The 15,494-nt window shown below is 35.1% G+C and overlaps 2 protein-coding genes, 1 long non-coding RNA gene and 1 pseudogene across 4 annotated transcripts; 2 read left to right on the top strand and 2 right to left on the bottom strand.

Annotated features, from left to right (window-relative positions):
• Nucleotides 1-304: 304 nt before the first annotated feature.
• LOC143569100 (pentatricopeptide repeat-containing protein At2g20710, mitochondrial-like) lies at nt 305-2,520 on the top strand. The gene is made up of 2 exons (XM_077055085.1): nt 305-571; nt 1,373-2,520. Exons 1-2 carry the CDS (start codon nt 305-307, stop codon nt 2,516-2,518), a joined length of 1,413 nt encoding a protein of 470 aa, XP_076911200.1. The 3' UTR covers nt 2,519-2,520.
• A 571-nt stretch (nt 2,521-3,091) lies between these two features.
• Nucleotides 3,092-5,613, bottom strand: LOC143569101 (pentatricopeptide repeat-containing protein At2g20710, mitochondrial pseudogene; annotated as a pseudogene). The gene is made up of 2 exons (XR_013141672.1): nt 5,314-5,613; nt 3,092-4,163 (listed from the first exon to the last, which is right to left on the bottom strand). The product of XR_013141672.1 is annotated as a pentatricopeptide repeat-containing protein At2g20710, mitochondrial pseudogene (transcript).
• A 3,101-nt stretch (nt 5,614-8,714) lies between these two features.
• LOC143569099 (uncharacterized) lies at nt 8,715-9,226 on the bottom strand. The gene is made up of 3 exons (XR_013141671.1): nt 9,196-9,226; nt 8,976-9,122; nt 8,715-8,897 (listed from the first exon to the last, which is right to left on the bottom strand). It is a non-coding gene; the product is annotated as an uncharacterized LOC143569099 (long non-coding RNA).
• Nucleotides 9,227-13,737: 4,511 nt separating this feature from the next.
• On the top strand, nt 13,738-15,489 carry LOC143569105 (putative receptor-like protein kinase At1g49730; the record flags this gene model as incomplete). Its single annotated transcript, XM_077055089.1, has 6 exons — nt 13,738-13,834; nt 14,427-14,685; nt 14,767-14,819; nt 14,892-14,959; nt 15,038-15,127; nt 15,424-15,489. Coding segments are annotated over exons 1-6 (588 nt in total), but the record flags the coding sequence as incomplete, so codon positions are not given.
• Nucleotides 15,490-15,494: the final 5 nt, after the last annotated feature.

The following is a 15,494-nucleotide window of genomic DNA, read 5'->3' as shown; positions in this document are numbered from 1 at the left end:
CTCTTATCCCTGACATGATCATGACATCCGTTAATAATCTAAAATTTTTATTTTCCTCATACGTGATTCCATAAGTACCTGACAAATTAGACTAATCAACTCAAAACGTAAACATACCTTCCCATCATCATTTCAAAAAATAAACGCCAATCACAAATTGATTTAAGTAATTTTATTTTAAAATGTCTTATTTACCCATTATAACCTAGCTTTATTTATTGACATTGTAGATAAAAAAAAGGTTTATCAAGAACCCTAATAAATCCTGTAGAAACCTGAGATCCAGTCAGTGAGTTAAAAGACAATGGTAACCCTTCGATCCTGCAAGTTTCATCATCATCACCATCCTTTACTTTCTAGGGTTTTATTCGGTTCTTCATTTTCCATTCAAACCCATCATCACAATGTACTCTATGACATGATTTCACCGGCCAAATTAAAACCCACGGCTTCAATTGGTCCGATACTGGATCAATGGGTACAACAAGGTGGCACTTATATCAAACCTGATGACCTCAGAAACATCATCAAAACTCTCAGGAATCATAATAGATACTCCCAAGCCCTTCAGGTTAGTTTGTAACTCATTCATTCATGCCAAGATTCAACCTTTACGAGTCTTTGTACTGGTCTAATACTCTAATTACAGTGTCTAATACTTTTAACTGATTAAACCCATCTCAAGATTGAACCTTTATGAGTCTAATTACAGTATTTTACGGGTTTCTTGTTAAAATAACACAAAGTAATCATTTTTGAAGCTATCGCATGTTACTCAATAGTAATCGTGGTTTTATAGTGTCTAGGGGTGTAAACGAGCCAAGTTGCTCGCGAGTTACTTGAGATAGGATAGATAAAAAGCTCGATACTAGCCGAGCGTTATCGGGCTAGAGCTCGAGTCTTGTATAGGAAGATCATTTAGGCTTGTTGAGCCTTAACGAGCCTAGTGTATTTTTAAGATTCTAACTTTTTTGGACTTTTATGTAGTCATTTCACACTGCACAACCGAGCTCGAGCCGAGCTTTGGCTTGTTTAAGGTACTGCACACTAGCTCGAGGCAAGCTTAGGCTCGTTAAGTGTTTTTTTTCTAAAAATATATAATAATAAGTATGATATATTTTAATTAAATAATAAATAATAAACGAGCCAAGCTCGGCCCACTTACATATTAGTGTCCACTAAAGTCACTTAAACTTTTTTCTAACTTCTAAAACAACTCAAGTTTCAATATTGTTTTGTGGCCGTAAATATTTTCTACAAATGCAAAAATTAAGTGATCTAAATGGAATAAATATGAAACTTGATATCATTTAGTGATTATTCTTTATATTAAACAATTATCTCACATGAATTTGATATATTCTGATTTCAGCTATATGAATGGATGACTAACAGAAATTACCTTGACAAATCACCTGGTAACATTGCGGTTCACTTGGATTTAATTTCAAGGGTTGTAGGTCTAGAACAGGCTGAGAAGTTCTTCAATACCATCCCGGACGCGTTTAAGGATTTCAGGGTATATGGAGCTCTTTTAAACTGTTACACTTACAAAAAATCTTTAGAAAAGGCAGAATCCACCATGGAAAAGATGAAACAGTTAGGATACATGACTACACATTCCTACAACAGTATGCTAAATCTATACTCCAAAACCAACAGCCACGATAAGCTGTTAAAACTCGTGAATGAAATGCAGAAAACAGGTGCTCGTTTTCACCGACCAACTTATTACATTATATTAAGCGCGTATACTTGTTTTGACATCAGGGAAATGGAGAATTTTCTCGGTTACATGGAAACCGATCGTGATGTCATACTCAATTGGCATGCTTACATCATTGCTGCAAAAGGCTACCTAAAGTTTAGTCAAAATGAGAAATGTTTGGAAATGTTAAAGAAAACAGAGCAAGTTGTTACCGGGAATTCAAATGCGATTGTTTATCTAACACTTCTCACCATGTATGCTAATCTTGGTGAAAAAGATCATGTTTATCGTATATGGGATTTGTATAAAAAGAAATATCGGAAATTAAATGATAGATTGTATCATTATATGGCAAGCTCGTTAGTGAAGTTGGATGATATTGAAGGGGCAGAGAAGGTTTTAACCGAATGGGAGTCTAAAACGACTTCCTTCGACTTTTGGGTGGTCAACGTTTTGGTCAACGGGTATAGTAGGAAGGGTGATTGGAAGAAAGCGGAAGAGTATGTGCAGAGGTTTGTGAGTATGGGGAAACGGCCGCCTAAAAGCACGTGGGATTGTTTGGCGACGGCGTTTTGGAAGAGCAATGAGATGGAGAAAGCGGTTGATGCAATGAAGAAGGCAGTTTCATGTTATGATGATCGTTGGAGTTTAAATCAAGTTACTTTGGTAGCATGTGTTAAGTACTTGAAAGAGAAGGGTGATGTGGAGTTAGCTAAGGAGTTTGCAGGATTTGTTAAAGAAGTTAGTGAAAGGGAATCTGCAAGTGATGATAATTCAACAGTTGATTTGGTGGTAAACTCAATTGGATGAATTTTTTTGCCTTTGTCACTATCAATAGCTTTTTGCTATCAGTTAGATTTTACTTGGTATTTACTTTAATTGTTTCACTTGAATCAAGTGTCAAAGATCTGGAGGAGTCTTTTATTCTTCTACTTATGCCTGATTCTTATAACAATGTGAGTAGAGAATACAAGCATGAGAAAAACATATCATAAACTAAAATTCATTCCTACACAATAAAAGTGCCCCTAGTTTTCTCTTCCTTTTTAAGTATTCAGTTTATACCATTTGTGGTGACAAAAACCAACACCACCTTATTCCTAAGTTAATGTTGAACACAAGATAAATAAACAAGATCAAAATCCCAAATGCTGAGTAGTTCTAACAAGCCTCTCCTCAATCCTCGCCACTGCTAAGTGCGGTGATATACTAGAGTATCATCTCAAAACTCTAATCAAGATGCAATTTCTCATGTTTGGTCGAAATGGCCTTCGTGCGCCTACAGTTGCATCATCAACTAACGATAACATATTACAGTTGCATCATCAACTAACGATAACATATTTTAAGTTGTGAGAACAGATCCCTCAGACAAACTTTTCACTAAACTCTTATAAACCATTTCCGACAAATGACCTTTTTCCTCTTTTGGCTCAAATAATCTAAACACGCAGACAAAGTGACCATGTCAACCGTCCACCCTGGATAACTGCTCAAAATAGATTTCCTTGTTGCCTCCACCGCCTTCTCCATTTCATCTTTTTTAACATAACCCAATGCCAAACGACTCCACGTGGCTGCATTCGGTTCATTTCCCCTCTCTACAACACCTTTTATTGTTGCTTCAGCCTTTTCAAGAAGACCCTTTTTGCAATATATTGTAACCACAAGATTTGGAACTTGAAGATCAAAACGTTTATACCGCGCTTCCCACTCTTTATATACTCTCTCAACATCATTGATACAATCAAGTTTAGCAAGTGAGCTTATTAAACAAAGATAACCTTGATTGTAAACCCTTCCAAGCTTCTTGTAAAGATTCCATACGCGATACACTTCATCTTTTCGGCCCGCACTAGCATAAAGAGTGAGTAGATTCTCATAAGCTGACTTTTTTTGACTGGGTTTTATAAGGTATTCAGATTTCTTTAAACAAGTCAACGCCTTTTTTTTATCACCAGCTTTTAGATACCCGTTTGCTACCGTTATGTACGCATGCTGCCATGTTGACATGCGGGTCAGCTTCCATTCTCAACAAAAGCGTCTCCATTTTTTGTATTTCTGAAGCTTTCGCATACGCGTTTAATCTAATACAATACGTGAACTTATCAATCTGAATACCCTTTTGATCCATTTCTTCCATTAAAAGATCAAGTTTTTCATATTTACTTGCGAAAGAATACAATCCCATCATAACATTGTAGGTCAATGACCCTGAATAGCCTAAATCTCTCATCTTTTGCATGGTGGCTTCTGCTTTGTTTAAGAAACGCGCTTCTGCGTAGCAGTTTAAAAGGGCACCATAAACCTGCATTACCCTTGAAGTATCTGGAATTTGGTTGAAATATTCCTCAGCTTGCTTTATACCGTATACCTTTGATATCAAATCCAGCCTCACTGGAACATCTTTATGTGTATTATCAAGATATGATTTGTCATCCATCCATTGGCATATCTGTAACAAAAACGACAAATGGGATTTTGTTGGTATGCATGAGAAAACGACAGTTTTGATATTTTTAGTTTCTCAAACAAACTTACCACAGAACCACATTGTAATAGAGACAGTGGGTTTGGTCCCAAATTATAGATTTCAATGGCATGACATTGATAAAAAAATTGCGGTAAATGGCTATTTTAGAACGGTTCAAATAATCGATAGCATCTGTCATGCAGGGCGGTCCAAAAAGCTCGTGGCTTGGAGCTCGCTCAAAGCTCTCTAGGAAAAAGCTCTAGAAAAACAAGCTTGAATCGACTAGGTTTGAAACTGAGCCGAACCCGCTTGGTTTGTAAACGTGCCAAGTCCGAGCCAAGGATCGCTCACTTTGTATGGCTCAAATTATTTTACCTTTACTTCATTACATAATATACTCCCTGGTTGTGGTGCCCGCATATAATGTATTTATGTGTGGGCCCTCGGGTGGGCAAAAGTGAAATTGCACTAATTTTGACGTTATTTTACTATTTTTGTGAAAATATCGTTAAAAGTGGCAGAATGTTAATCAGGCATCGTGGCGTTGATGGCCGAAAGACAAAGGTACATGCACCAATCAGCCGGTGTCCGGATGGTTGAGTGTTATGTGCCTTATGTCCAAGGCTTGATGCAAAACTACAGTCTCTCTATTCCTAAGGGGTAGAGGTAAGGTTGTCTACATCTTACCCTCCTCAGACCCTACCATAGCTTTGTTATTGATGGGATTTACTGAGTACGATGATGATGATGACTTCATTACATAATATATATATTATGTATAAGTATATGAGTGTGTGTTAATATATCATTATAAATTTATAATTATGTGTATAGTGTATACATGTGAAATGTTTTTTAATTATTGAATTGTAACTTGAAATGTGTTTATTAAACATTCTTTTTATTAACCAAGCCGAACCAGCTCTGTTTAAAACCAAGTGGAGCTGAAGCTCAAATTTTCAGCTCGGATGGTGTCATATAACTGTCTAAGATTATCAATTCATAAAGTTTTCAGTTCAACAGTTGAACACTAAATTCAAAGTAAATTTCTTAAATTCAATATCAATTTCATTAGAGCAACTCTTAAACATATTATCAATTGAAATGAAATATCAAGTTCACTAATTTATACCTGTAGAGCGTGTTTGAAGCGGCCAAATTTGCGAAACTGTTTGATTATCCTGTGAAGATCTGGTTGATCAATGGGTTTACCTTCGCCAACCCATTGGTCTAGAACCGGGACAACTGATGGTTCATGGAAACCAATGAGCCTGTGAAACAGAGTGGTTCCGGTAGCAGCCACTGGATTAGGGGTTAGGGTTTGCGTGCAGTAATGCAAAACCCTAGACGAAGAACGATCAAATTCGTACAATGAAGAGGCAAGCAATGTATTCTTTATCATCATCATCATCATCATCATCATCATCATCATCGTTAACTGTACCAACAACTCGCCGGATTTTAGCTGCAAATTTAGTCGCCGGCAATATTAAATTTTGGATGAAATGGAATTTAATTAGTTTTTTTTAGGGGAAATTATCTAGATTAGCATGTTTTACTCGAAATTTTCGAAAGTAAACAAGTAGTACATGGGTTGCCGGTTAAGCCTTAGCCGTCACTTTATGAGCATTGAATTTTGTGAAAAGTAAACGAGACCCATTTTCAACCAATAAAAATTCGATACGTGTCACAAGTTTAACTTTAACTCTCGCTTAAATCAACTAATGGTCACAAGTTTATCTCTCGATTAACATGTATTTTTTTTTATTTCTCTTTCGCTTAGGTGGCCAGTAAAATCGCGTGGCATTGATTACCAACTCAACTATCCGTTATTAGAATATAATTTAGTATAAGTTTTCTTAGTGATTTCTCTTGTTTTTTGTGTGTGTGTTTTAGTTTTGTTCTTCAAATTTCATTCAAACAAGAACACTGATGTTGAACATCAATACGGTATAATCAGTTGGATTATAAATTTTGATTGTTCCTCTAAGGTTATGCGGGTGATCTACATGTGTGACTTGGATGTTTATAAGTTGTATAATACGCGATGTGAGTAAATATCACATAATATGATTATAGTTTGGAAGGAAACATGTAACTGGACTTGAAATAGGAAAATTCTTAGTGTGAAAAAAAGGCTACTTGAATGTCGTCTTAACCGACATAGGCATAGTTGGTGAGACCAACCATACACATGTGTCTCTTCTACGTTTCCCGTACACCCAACCATTCTTTTCTACCAGCATAATCATATGCTTGTTTGGTGTAGGCATATACTAGACTTACTTTTAGTGAAATTGTGTCTGAATAAAATTTCCAGATAGTTCAATTGGTGTTTTGATTTAGGCATGTGTTCTCACTGAGCAATATATATTTGTTTCAAATCAAATGTTCTTGAAATAAATCACCCTGTTATACGATAAAGAGTAACCAAGTCATAGAATGCAAATCGAAATACAGTTTTGCAATGACCTGTTTATATATAGATTTGGGTTATGACTTCACAATATAATATTAGAAAAAGTTTAGTTAAATATACAACCGGCGTTATTTCACCAAGTTCAAATAAATTGATTTTAATAATGTGATATTGAATTTTTATTTCTATTTTGGCTACGTAGTTTTGTTGTCTTTCACCTCCAAAGGTTCAAATCATCAAATGCGTTGGGGTCCATCACAATCACATGGTCAAGTCATTCATGAACAAACCATGTGGATTGTGGAGAATGAGCAAGACATAGAAATATTATGATTTCTGACATGTTCTTGTGCCATAAATATGTGTTTTCGTGTATAATCTTAAACCATATGTCATATGTGTAACAATTTTCTATATATAATTTATATTCTTGGGTATATATATATGTTAAACTTTAAGTTTTCCGGACTAAGTTATAATTAATATCTACAATCAGTTCGTTTGTTTTACAATCAGTTTATAGATCCTATCACCATCTTGTTTGTTTATCGACTAAAACTTTTTGTGTTTGTCACTATGTTATCGTCTAATGAGATGTTTTTAGCCAATTCACATCAATATCTACACATAGTATTCAAATTATAGCATGGTCTTACCTATAATATTTTCCATAACTCAAACATGCATATATATCTAAATCATATATCATGGAGTATCTCGAGTTCTAACTACATTACACACTTAAGTCATTATGAATCCCAATAAAACAAAGACTACCATGTTTCCTTGGTATAATTTCACAAACTTGAAGGTTAGGTAAAGAATTACTTAGCATGCAAGTGCTCTTCTTCACTAAAAAGATGATTATTTGGTTCCTTTAACATGATTCCTAACCTCAATTCATGGTGAATTAACGTTTTTTTTCCCTTAGCTCTTCTTTTTCGACTTTGTGCACTAACCTACAAATGTTGAATATAATATAATATAATATGAACCTTATTGTTGAAATGTTTTGGCTGTATATAATAATTTAGTGCAACTAACATTACTCAAGTGATGTTGTAACAAGATGTGTCAATGCCTTCTCTTAAAAAAAACTAATTTTCATTTTTTTTACTCTATGGTTCAACTTGAACGACGATGCTCCACACATGGATGAGGTGTTGGTCGATATTGTTAGTATTAAGAGCATCTCCAATGTTATGTTTGTATGGTGTTTGATCATGCTCTAAACCGATCAATATTAGCATGTGACATTTTGGATGAGAATGTTTTAAGTGAGACTGTGAGTGGTTCGAATTTTGAATAAATTTTTCACTTTTATTAATTAGTTGTTGTTAAGCAACCTAGTGATCAAGTGCTTTTTGAGAACGATTGAGACGCAATATGCATAATAGTTCCAAATGTTTTTCAAACTTGTTAAGGTAGATTTTATGAATATTTTTTTTGTAATAAAATACAAAAGAGTAGGGTTGTAAACGAACCGAACTAGACGAGAGCTTATTCATGTTCATTTGTTAAACTTTTGTCGGGCAAACGAATGGTCTACGAACAATTCATCGAACGAAATTTTTTGTTCATGCTAGTTCAACTATTAAACAGATAAAATATAAACGAGCTTCCTGTCAAACAGTTGGTTGACGTAAGGTTTGGTACAGAGAATGGAATTGTAGAGAAATGGAATTGCAGAGAAAGGGAATTGGTCTGGAGAATGAGAATTGACTGTTCTGTTTGGTAGTACAGAGATTTCAGTAGAGAAATATAGCTGAGAATCATTTCTCTTGTTTGGTACATAGGAAATAAACTAAGAATTATAACAGTTAACGCTATGCACGGATGAGGTGATTACCAACCGAATCCAGTAAAAAGAAAGAAATAATACAAACACTTCATAAGATACCATCCACTTACAAAACTTAGTTGGTTTTGCACAATGGCAACACCAGCCCGTTTTTTTGGGCTTAGTCACTTATTATTCATTTTACAACAACGTGTTCGTTTTCAAAGAAACATGCCTGAAGATGGGAGAACAAGTCATTTTAATGACATCTATTTTTAGACAGTTACTGTGTATACACTGTATCTATGATGACAAATTGCTATTCAATCTAGATATTTCCTACCAGTCATGGAGTCGTATGTTGCAGAGCAGATGCATCAAAATTCCCTTCAGCCAGAAGCCGCATGGCCCCGTCTCTAGAGAACTTGCGAGCAAACAGAAAACAGGGGACCAATATTCCATTAGTCTTACACCATTCTGTTCGGTGTTCAGTCTCATAATACACATGGTTTATATCCTGCAATTGCAATATATATAAGTGGTTTCGCCATTTTAAGCAAAATGAATAATGATAGAAAAACATACAATATATAACCTTGATTCTTTGGATTTGTTGAGGGTTGGCACTTGCATAGTTATAGGTTACAGGATGCCAGCTTCTCGTTTCCATGTTTGTGGCGGACTGGATCCATGAAGTGTATGTCACAGTTCGCCTTTCAAGCTCTCCCTCGAGATCATTCATCTTAGGACACACAATTTAAACCTTATTATAAAGGGAAATAAGATTTCATAAGAAATTAAAAAATGTTTCTTACTGCAAGTAATGTCTGCACATAATGCTCATCAAGAATGCAATTACGCTGCTTCTGAAGTTTCTGCATATTTTGAAAAAAAAATCACAATTGAGTTTTAGGCTGACCTTAAAATGATTTCAAGAAAATGTAATAACTTACATAATTCTGTTTTCCTTTACTATAATCTAAGGGTGGACGTCTCTGAAAAACATTAAATAAATAATGTTAGTAACAAATAAAAACCAATATGTTCATATGTTGTCCTTTTCTGATGTTATAACAAAAATGGAAATACAAACCTTACATAACTTCTTAAAAACTGGAAATACGATGCCGTCATATTGTAAGGCCCCAAACCCGGTGACCCTACTTTAGCGCCGGATTTACTCATAAACACAGTTCTTCAAATCAGAGTTTATTAAAACTTTTCGCGGAATATAAAACATCAATCATTTGTTACAAAACATTAAATCTTTTCTTTAATACCATAACACAAAACTTTATATTTAAAACATCTTTACTTCTTTCTTCAGATGCCAGCCGTTCAATCCATGCCGTGTGTCATCCTCATGCTAACTCTATAATCAGCTCACCTGCGTGCATACTAAAAGTCAGCTACGCTGAGTGAGTTCTAGTTAATCAGGCAACATACAATTTTATTCTCATATATTTCTTAACGTATCCGAAGACACACATTTCTACCTTAACCTCGTATAAATATCCATGGGAGGATCATCACGTAATATCTATTAAAAGAACCTTACCATTACCATACTATATATAATTTCCATAGGAAGAACACTCTGTATACTTTCCATAGAAGGAACACTTTACTATCCATTGAAGGAACACTATACTTTCCATAGAAGGAACCCTATACTTTCCATTGAAGGAACACTATACTTTCCATTGAAGGAACACTATACTTTCCATAGAAGGAACCCTATACTTTCCATTGAAGGAACACTATACTTTCCATTGAAGGAACACTATCTATAAGTTGTTATTTATTATCCATGTAAGGAGCTAATCACTTCCCTCGACGATACGTGCAATATCCGAAGATCGTTCACGTACCGTCAAGCAATCAATCGTATCTATCACATATACCATACACGACATACACATAAAATTATGTCCTTTCATTCATACTTTCTTACTTCCATACTTTCTTACTTTCTTTTGTATTAACTTACTTTCATATTTTACGTTATAAAGAGCATTACGCCCTACATTCCTCGAGTATTACTAGGGCTCGGTACCCTCTTCGTAACCATACAACCATACGTTATCATTTCTTTCTTCTATTATCTCTATCATGTTCATACACATAAACTTACATAACATACTTACCTTATTCTTAGCACTGCAACCTGACAGTACGTGCAATATCCGAAGATCGTTCACGTACCATCAAGCAATCATTCATATATTTCACATTATCCATATAAGGCATACACTTATCTCTTAGGATAAGTGTATTAACAAACATATTGAGTATGCACACAGCCCCGAAAACGTAACACATAAATGGGGCTAGAAACTCACCTGAATTCTGCTTCTTTTTCTGATAGCTGTAAATCCCTTCTCTATCTGAGCTCGGCTGACTGTACAAGTTACACGTATCAATACTCGCCTGATCTAATCTGGTGGCCTAGTATTAGCTTACTTTAACTTATCGCTTGATAATTTATTTTCTAATCAAACTTGGCTTTAGGCGAAGTTAACCCTCGGGCGAACTTGGCTTCAGGCGAAGTTAAACCTCAGGCGAACTTAGCTTTAGGCGAAGTTAAACCTCAGGCGAACTTAGCTTTGGGCGAAGTTAAACCTCAGGCGAACTTAGCTTTAGGCGAAGTTAAACCTCAGGCGAACTTATCATTAGGCGAACTTAAACCTCAGGCGAACTTGTCATCAGGCGAACTTAGCTTGCAGGCGAAGTTCATCGCTTGAAGGCGAAGTTACGCTTGAAGGCGAAGTTCATCAGGCGAACTTAATCTTGCAGGCGAAGTTATCGCGCTGCAGATCTGTTTGCCCATAAATCCTTCGTTTCTTAGCCAAATAACTCGATTTTGGTACCCACGGAATCGTATGATCGGCGCCTACAAATCCCAACTATCAAATCGGCCTAAAATCGACGTTTTAGGGGTCCGATTTGGGCAGTTTGGGTTTCGAGTCCGGTTAACCCATCCAATCCTAACCATTTTCAGTAATATTAGCTTTGTTGGATTTGTTCTTACCTTACCAACTCAGATCTATCAACAAAATCTCGGGTCTCGGCTTCGAATCTTGATCGGTTAGAATGTGTGTGTTTAGGAGAGTGGGGAAAATGAAGATATTTTGGGATTTTGGGGGTATTTATATCCCTGAAATCCCATTCTCATTTAACCCATCTCAATTAATCCAAATCCATAACCAACGTTCATTACCCGACACTAGCCCGACCCATACCAACTCCTATTCTTTTATTTATTTCCTGCTAACCCGAGTAAACTTTCCCTCTATTATTAAGTAATATAATTAATATTATCTTGAAATTTCGGGATGTTACACATATGCTACAACTTTTGCATGGCTTCTAATTAAAGCAATCCACTGAAAAGTTCAATTAAAAGGAGCCAAATTAAGGCAAAATTGCATAAGACAAAATGTGATAAAAATATGGTTCAACCTGTGAGGCTTTTCGCCATTTCCCCATTGGTATAACAGAAGACATCCTAGGATTGTAGCGACCTTCTTTCATATCAAGAAAGCTAAAACACATAAAGCCCAGATCAACAACAGTTTATACTAGGTGTTTGAATGGAAGTAATTATCTGATTACTTCAACTACAAGTTGCAATAATCAGTTTCGAGTATTTGGGCAACCTACGTTTGTTTATGATTTTCTGGTGTCAAATAAACTAACTAACTATTCAAAGCAGCTCGAATACTAAACAACTATCTACCTACGATTTCTAACTTCACGATTGAAATCAACATAATTAAGTACAATTAGGTCAAAATTAACAGCAATAGAACCACAAATTATGTACAGTACAATTGAATTCTGCTTTAGAAATGATCTCCAAGCTCATGTACAATCAAATTAAGCATCATAAACATAATTCAAATCCGATAATAATAACAATAATAATAGATAGAACAACCTAACGATAAGCTTTTGAATGAGTACAATATCAACGAATACAATTCAATTCTGCTTAATCAATGATCTCCAAGCTCATGTACAGTCAAATTAAACATCATAAAGATAACTCAATTCTAATAATATTAGAATAACCTAACTATAACAGCTAGAACAACTAAATAACTTCATGATTAAAATCAACATAATTAAGTACACTCAGGTCAAAATAATAGAACAATCTAACGATAAGCTTTTGGACGAGTACAGAACTCAATAAATACAACTCAATTCTGCTTCAGCAATCATCTTCAAGCTCGAGTACAATCAAGTTAAACATCACTAATATAATTCAATTCTGACAACAACAACAATAATTAAATAACCTAATTACAAAAGTTTGAATAAGTAAATAACTATCTACCTAACCATTTCTAACTTCACAATTGAAATCAACAAATTAAGCACAATTAGGTCAAAATTCGCCAAGCTCATGTATAGTCAAGTTAAACATCATAAACATAATCCAATTCCAATAATAACAATAATAAGTAATAACAACTACCTGACTACAACAGCTTGAATAAGTAAATAACTAATAACTATCTGCTATGATTTCTATCTAACATCACGATTCAATTCAACATAATTAACTCCAATTAGGTCAAAACTAACGGCAAATAAGCCGTACCTTTTGAGACGAAGAGCCAATTAGCGCGTTCGCAAGAGCACCGAGCGGATTTGACGACGAAGAAGAGCCAGGTACGGCACACGCCGCACCGCCGGTGACTAAATCACGCATCGCCATCGATCAATTGACTGTGAGCTCTGGTTCGATTGAGCTAGGGTTTGGATAGCAATCGATAATCTGTTTGGACCTTTATAGAGGAGGATGTTTGATCACGTTATGTATTGATGAACAAAACAACAAAGCCGAACAATAATAGGATCGTCGGAGAGAGTGAGGAAGAGGCGTGAGAGAGTGAGGCTGAGAAATGAAATCAGAGAAATCCAATTCTCCGCTTTTTGTAGAGAAACAAAATCAGAGAAATGGAAATAGTTTATTTCCATTTCTCGCCTCTTTCTTACATAAACAAACAAGAGAATTCTTTCCAATTCCATTTCTCACATCTCAATTCCCTCTACCAAACACCCCCTAAGAATGAGCATGTGGGCTATCTGTTAATAATGATTGTAACGTACAATAACAATTTATAGTTTTATTATTATACCTTTGTTTTCCTGAAACGGTGTCCGGTAGAAAGCGTGGGTAAAAATCCACTTTCGCGGCGTGGGTTACGTGTAACAAACTAACCAACAAACTCTGAATGGAATAGATTCTTCCATTTTACAGATCACACGCATACACATACATACTTGTACGACGCATTTTACAATAATAATATTCATTCATTCATTCGATTTCTTTCTGGAATAATAATAATAATACCCCCCCCCCCCCATTCTTTGTTCCATTAGTGAAGATGAATGATAGCTTCTTCTTCAAAATAACACCCACACTCCGATCTCGCTCAGGTACCCATTAATTAAACCAAGTTTTGGTGGGTCGTTCTTAGAATCTTACTTAAGGGTTTCTGGAATTCGAAACAACCGTCGGTTCTAGATAGATCTCTGCTGTGTTTCTAACTGTTCAATTTTGAAATTAGGGCAGAAATAATATCAGAATTGGAATGGGTCTTCTCATTTCTGACCCATAATGCGAGTCTTAAGATTTACATGTGTCTTGAATGGCGTTTGACTTTTTGTGGTCAAACAAGTCGTATTCCTTCCATGCTCATCATGATTTAACGGAAAATAATTGACAAAAATTTTTATATTATGTAAAGAAAAGAAGGTTATATATATTTGTGTATGATTAAGGATCCTGTATTAATTCTTCAATCTTAATTGACTGGTTTGACTTCATAAGTCAAAAATCAAAAGTCAAGTTGACTGGTCTGTGTATAACTTGAGCTGTAACTGTTTGTATTCAGAATTCAGTAACATATACTGACAATGCAAAATTTAATGAGTTGTGTATGATTCTGATTTTGTAGTTATTCAGGGTTAAAATAAAGATTATTGGTAAGGAAAACAATTGAATGATATTATTTCTTTTTCTTTTTAGTTCCAGTAACTTTCTTGAGGCGGTTCTCTTATAAGGACATAAAGAATGCAACAGACGGTTTCAGTAGAGTCATAGGGACGTCTTCTCACGGGGCGTCTTATAAAGCCAAGTTTCAGAACGGTCGTTTTGCTGTAGTTAAAGAAATACACCTTGTTGATCAACAAGATGATGATTCCTTTTATCGGGAGGTGCAACTTTTGGGACGTTTGCATCACCGTCACATTGTTGCGCTTAATGGATTTTCTGTTGGAAGAAAAAGGTACCCACAATGTTAACATTTGAAGACATTAATTGCACGTTGTTAGCTTTGCGTTTCAAGTTTTCAATTTTCTATTTTCAGGTTTCTTGTGTTTGAAAATGTGGAAAATGGAAGCCTAAAGGAGCATTTAAATGGTAATTTCTGGTGAAATATTATATGTTTGTTTATTATGAAGCTTTTATTGAAGTTTGGTTATATGATTTTAGATCCTTTGAAGACTCCATTAGATTGGAGAATCAGGCTAAAGATTGCTGTTGGTGTTGCTGCTGCTTTAGTATGTTTTTTAATCTTTTTATTATGATCTCTTTATAATTCTTTTCATGAAAGCATATTTAAAAGTTGTACCACACAGGAATATTTACATTTCTTCTGTGACCCGCCCGTATATCACGTCTCCATCAGTTCAAGTACCATCATGCTTGATGAGAATTACAATGCAAAGGTAAATAAAGTTCCTGAATTAGTTGTACACTTTTACTTTCAAGAAAAAATTACATCTGTGTATGTCCATATTATGGTTCTGGTCCTAAAAAGGGTATTTTGGTCAATTCATATGACTTAACAAAGTGTTTAACATCTATGAATAGTGAGGGTCAAAAGTGTAATTTTCGAAAGGTCCCCAAAACCATAAAATGGACATACAACTGGGGACTGTGCATGTAATTAATTCTTGATTTAAAATAATTGGGATTAAGTTATATATGTATTTTTTATTTTTTTTAATCTTTGTCATGAAAGCTCTCTGATGTTGGACTTCTTGGTTCGGGTAGCGATCACATTACAGCAAGGCGGACTTCAAGTTATAATGG

The sequence above is a fragment of the Bidens hawaiensis genome, unplaced genomic scaffold, assembly GCF_021521415.1.
Source record: "Bidens hawaiensis isolate Kalapana, Puna unplaced genomic scaffold, B.hawaiensis_p1.1 tig00024311_1, whole genome shotgun sequence".
Taxonomy (NCBI): Eukaryota; Viridiplantae; Streptophyta; class Magnoliopsida; order Asterales; family Asteraceae; genus Bidens; species Bidens hawaiensis.
The sequence above is the reverse complement of the archived record's forward strand: the minus strand, read 5'-3'. Positions and strand labels throughout refer to the sequence as shown.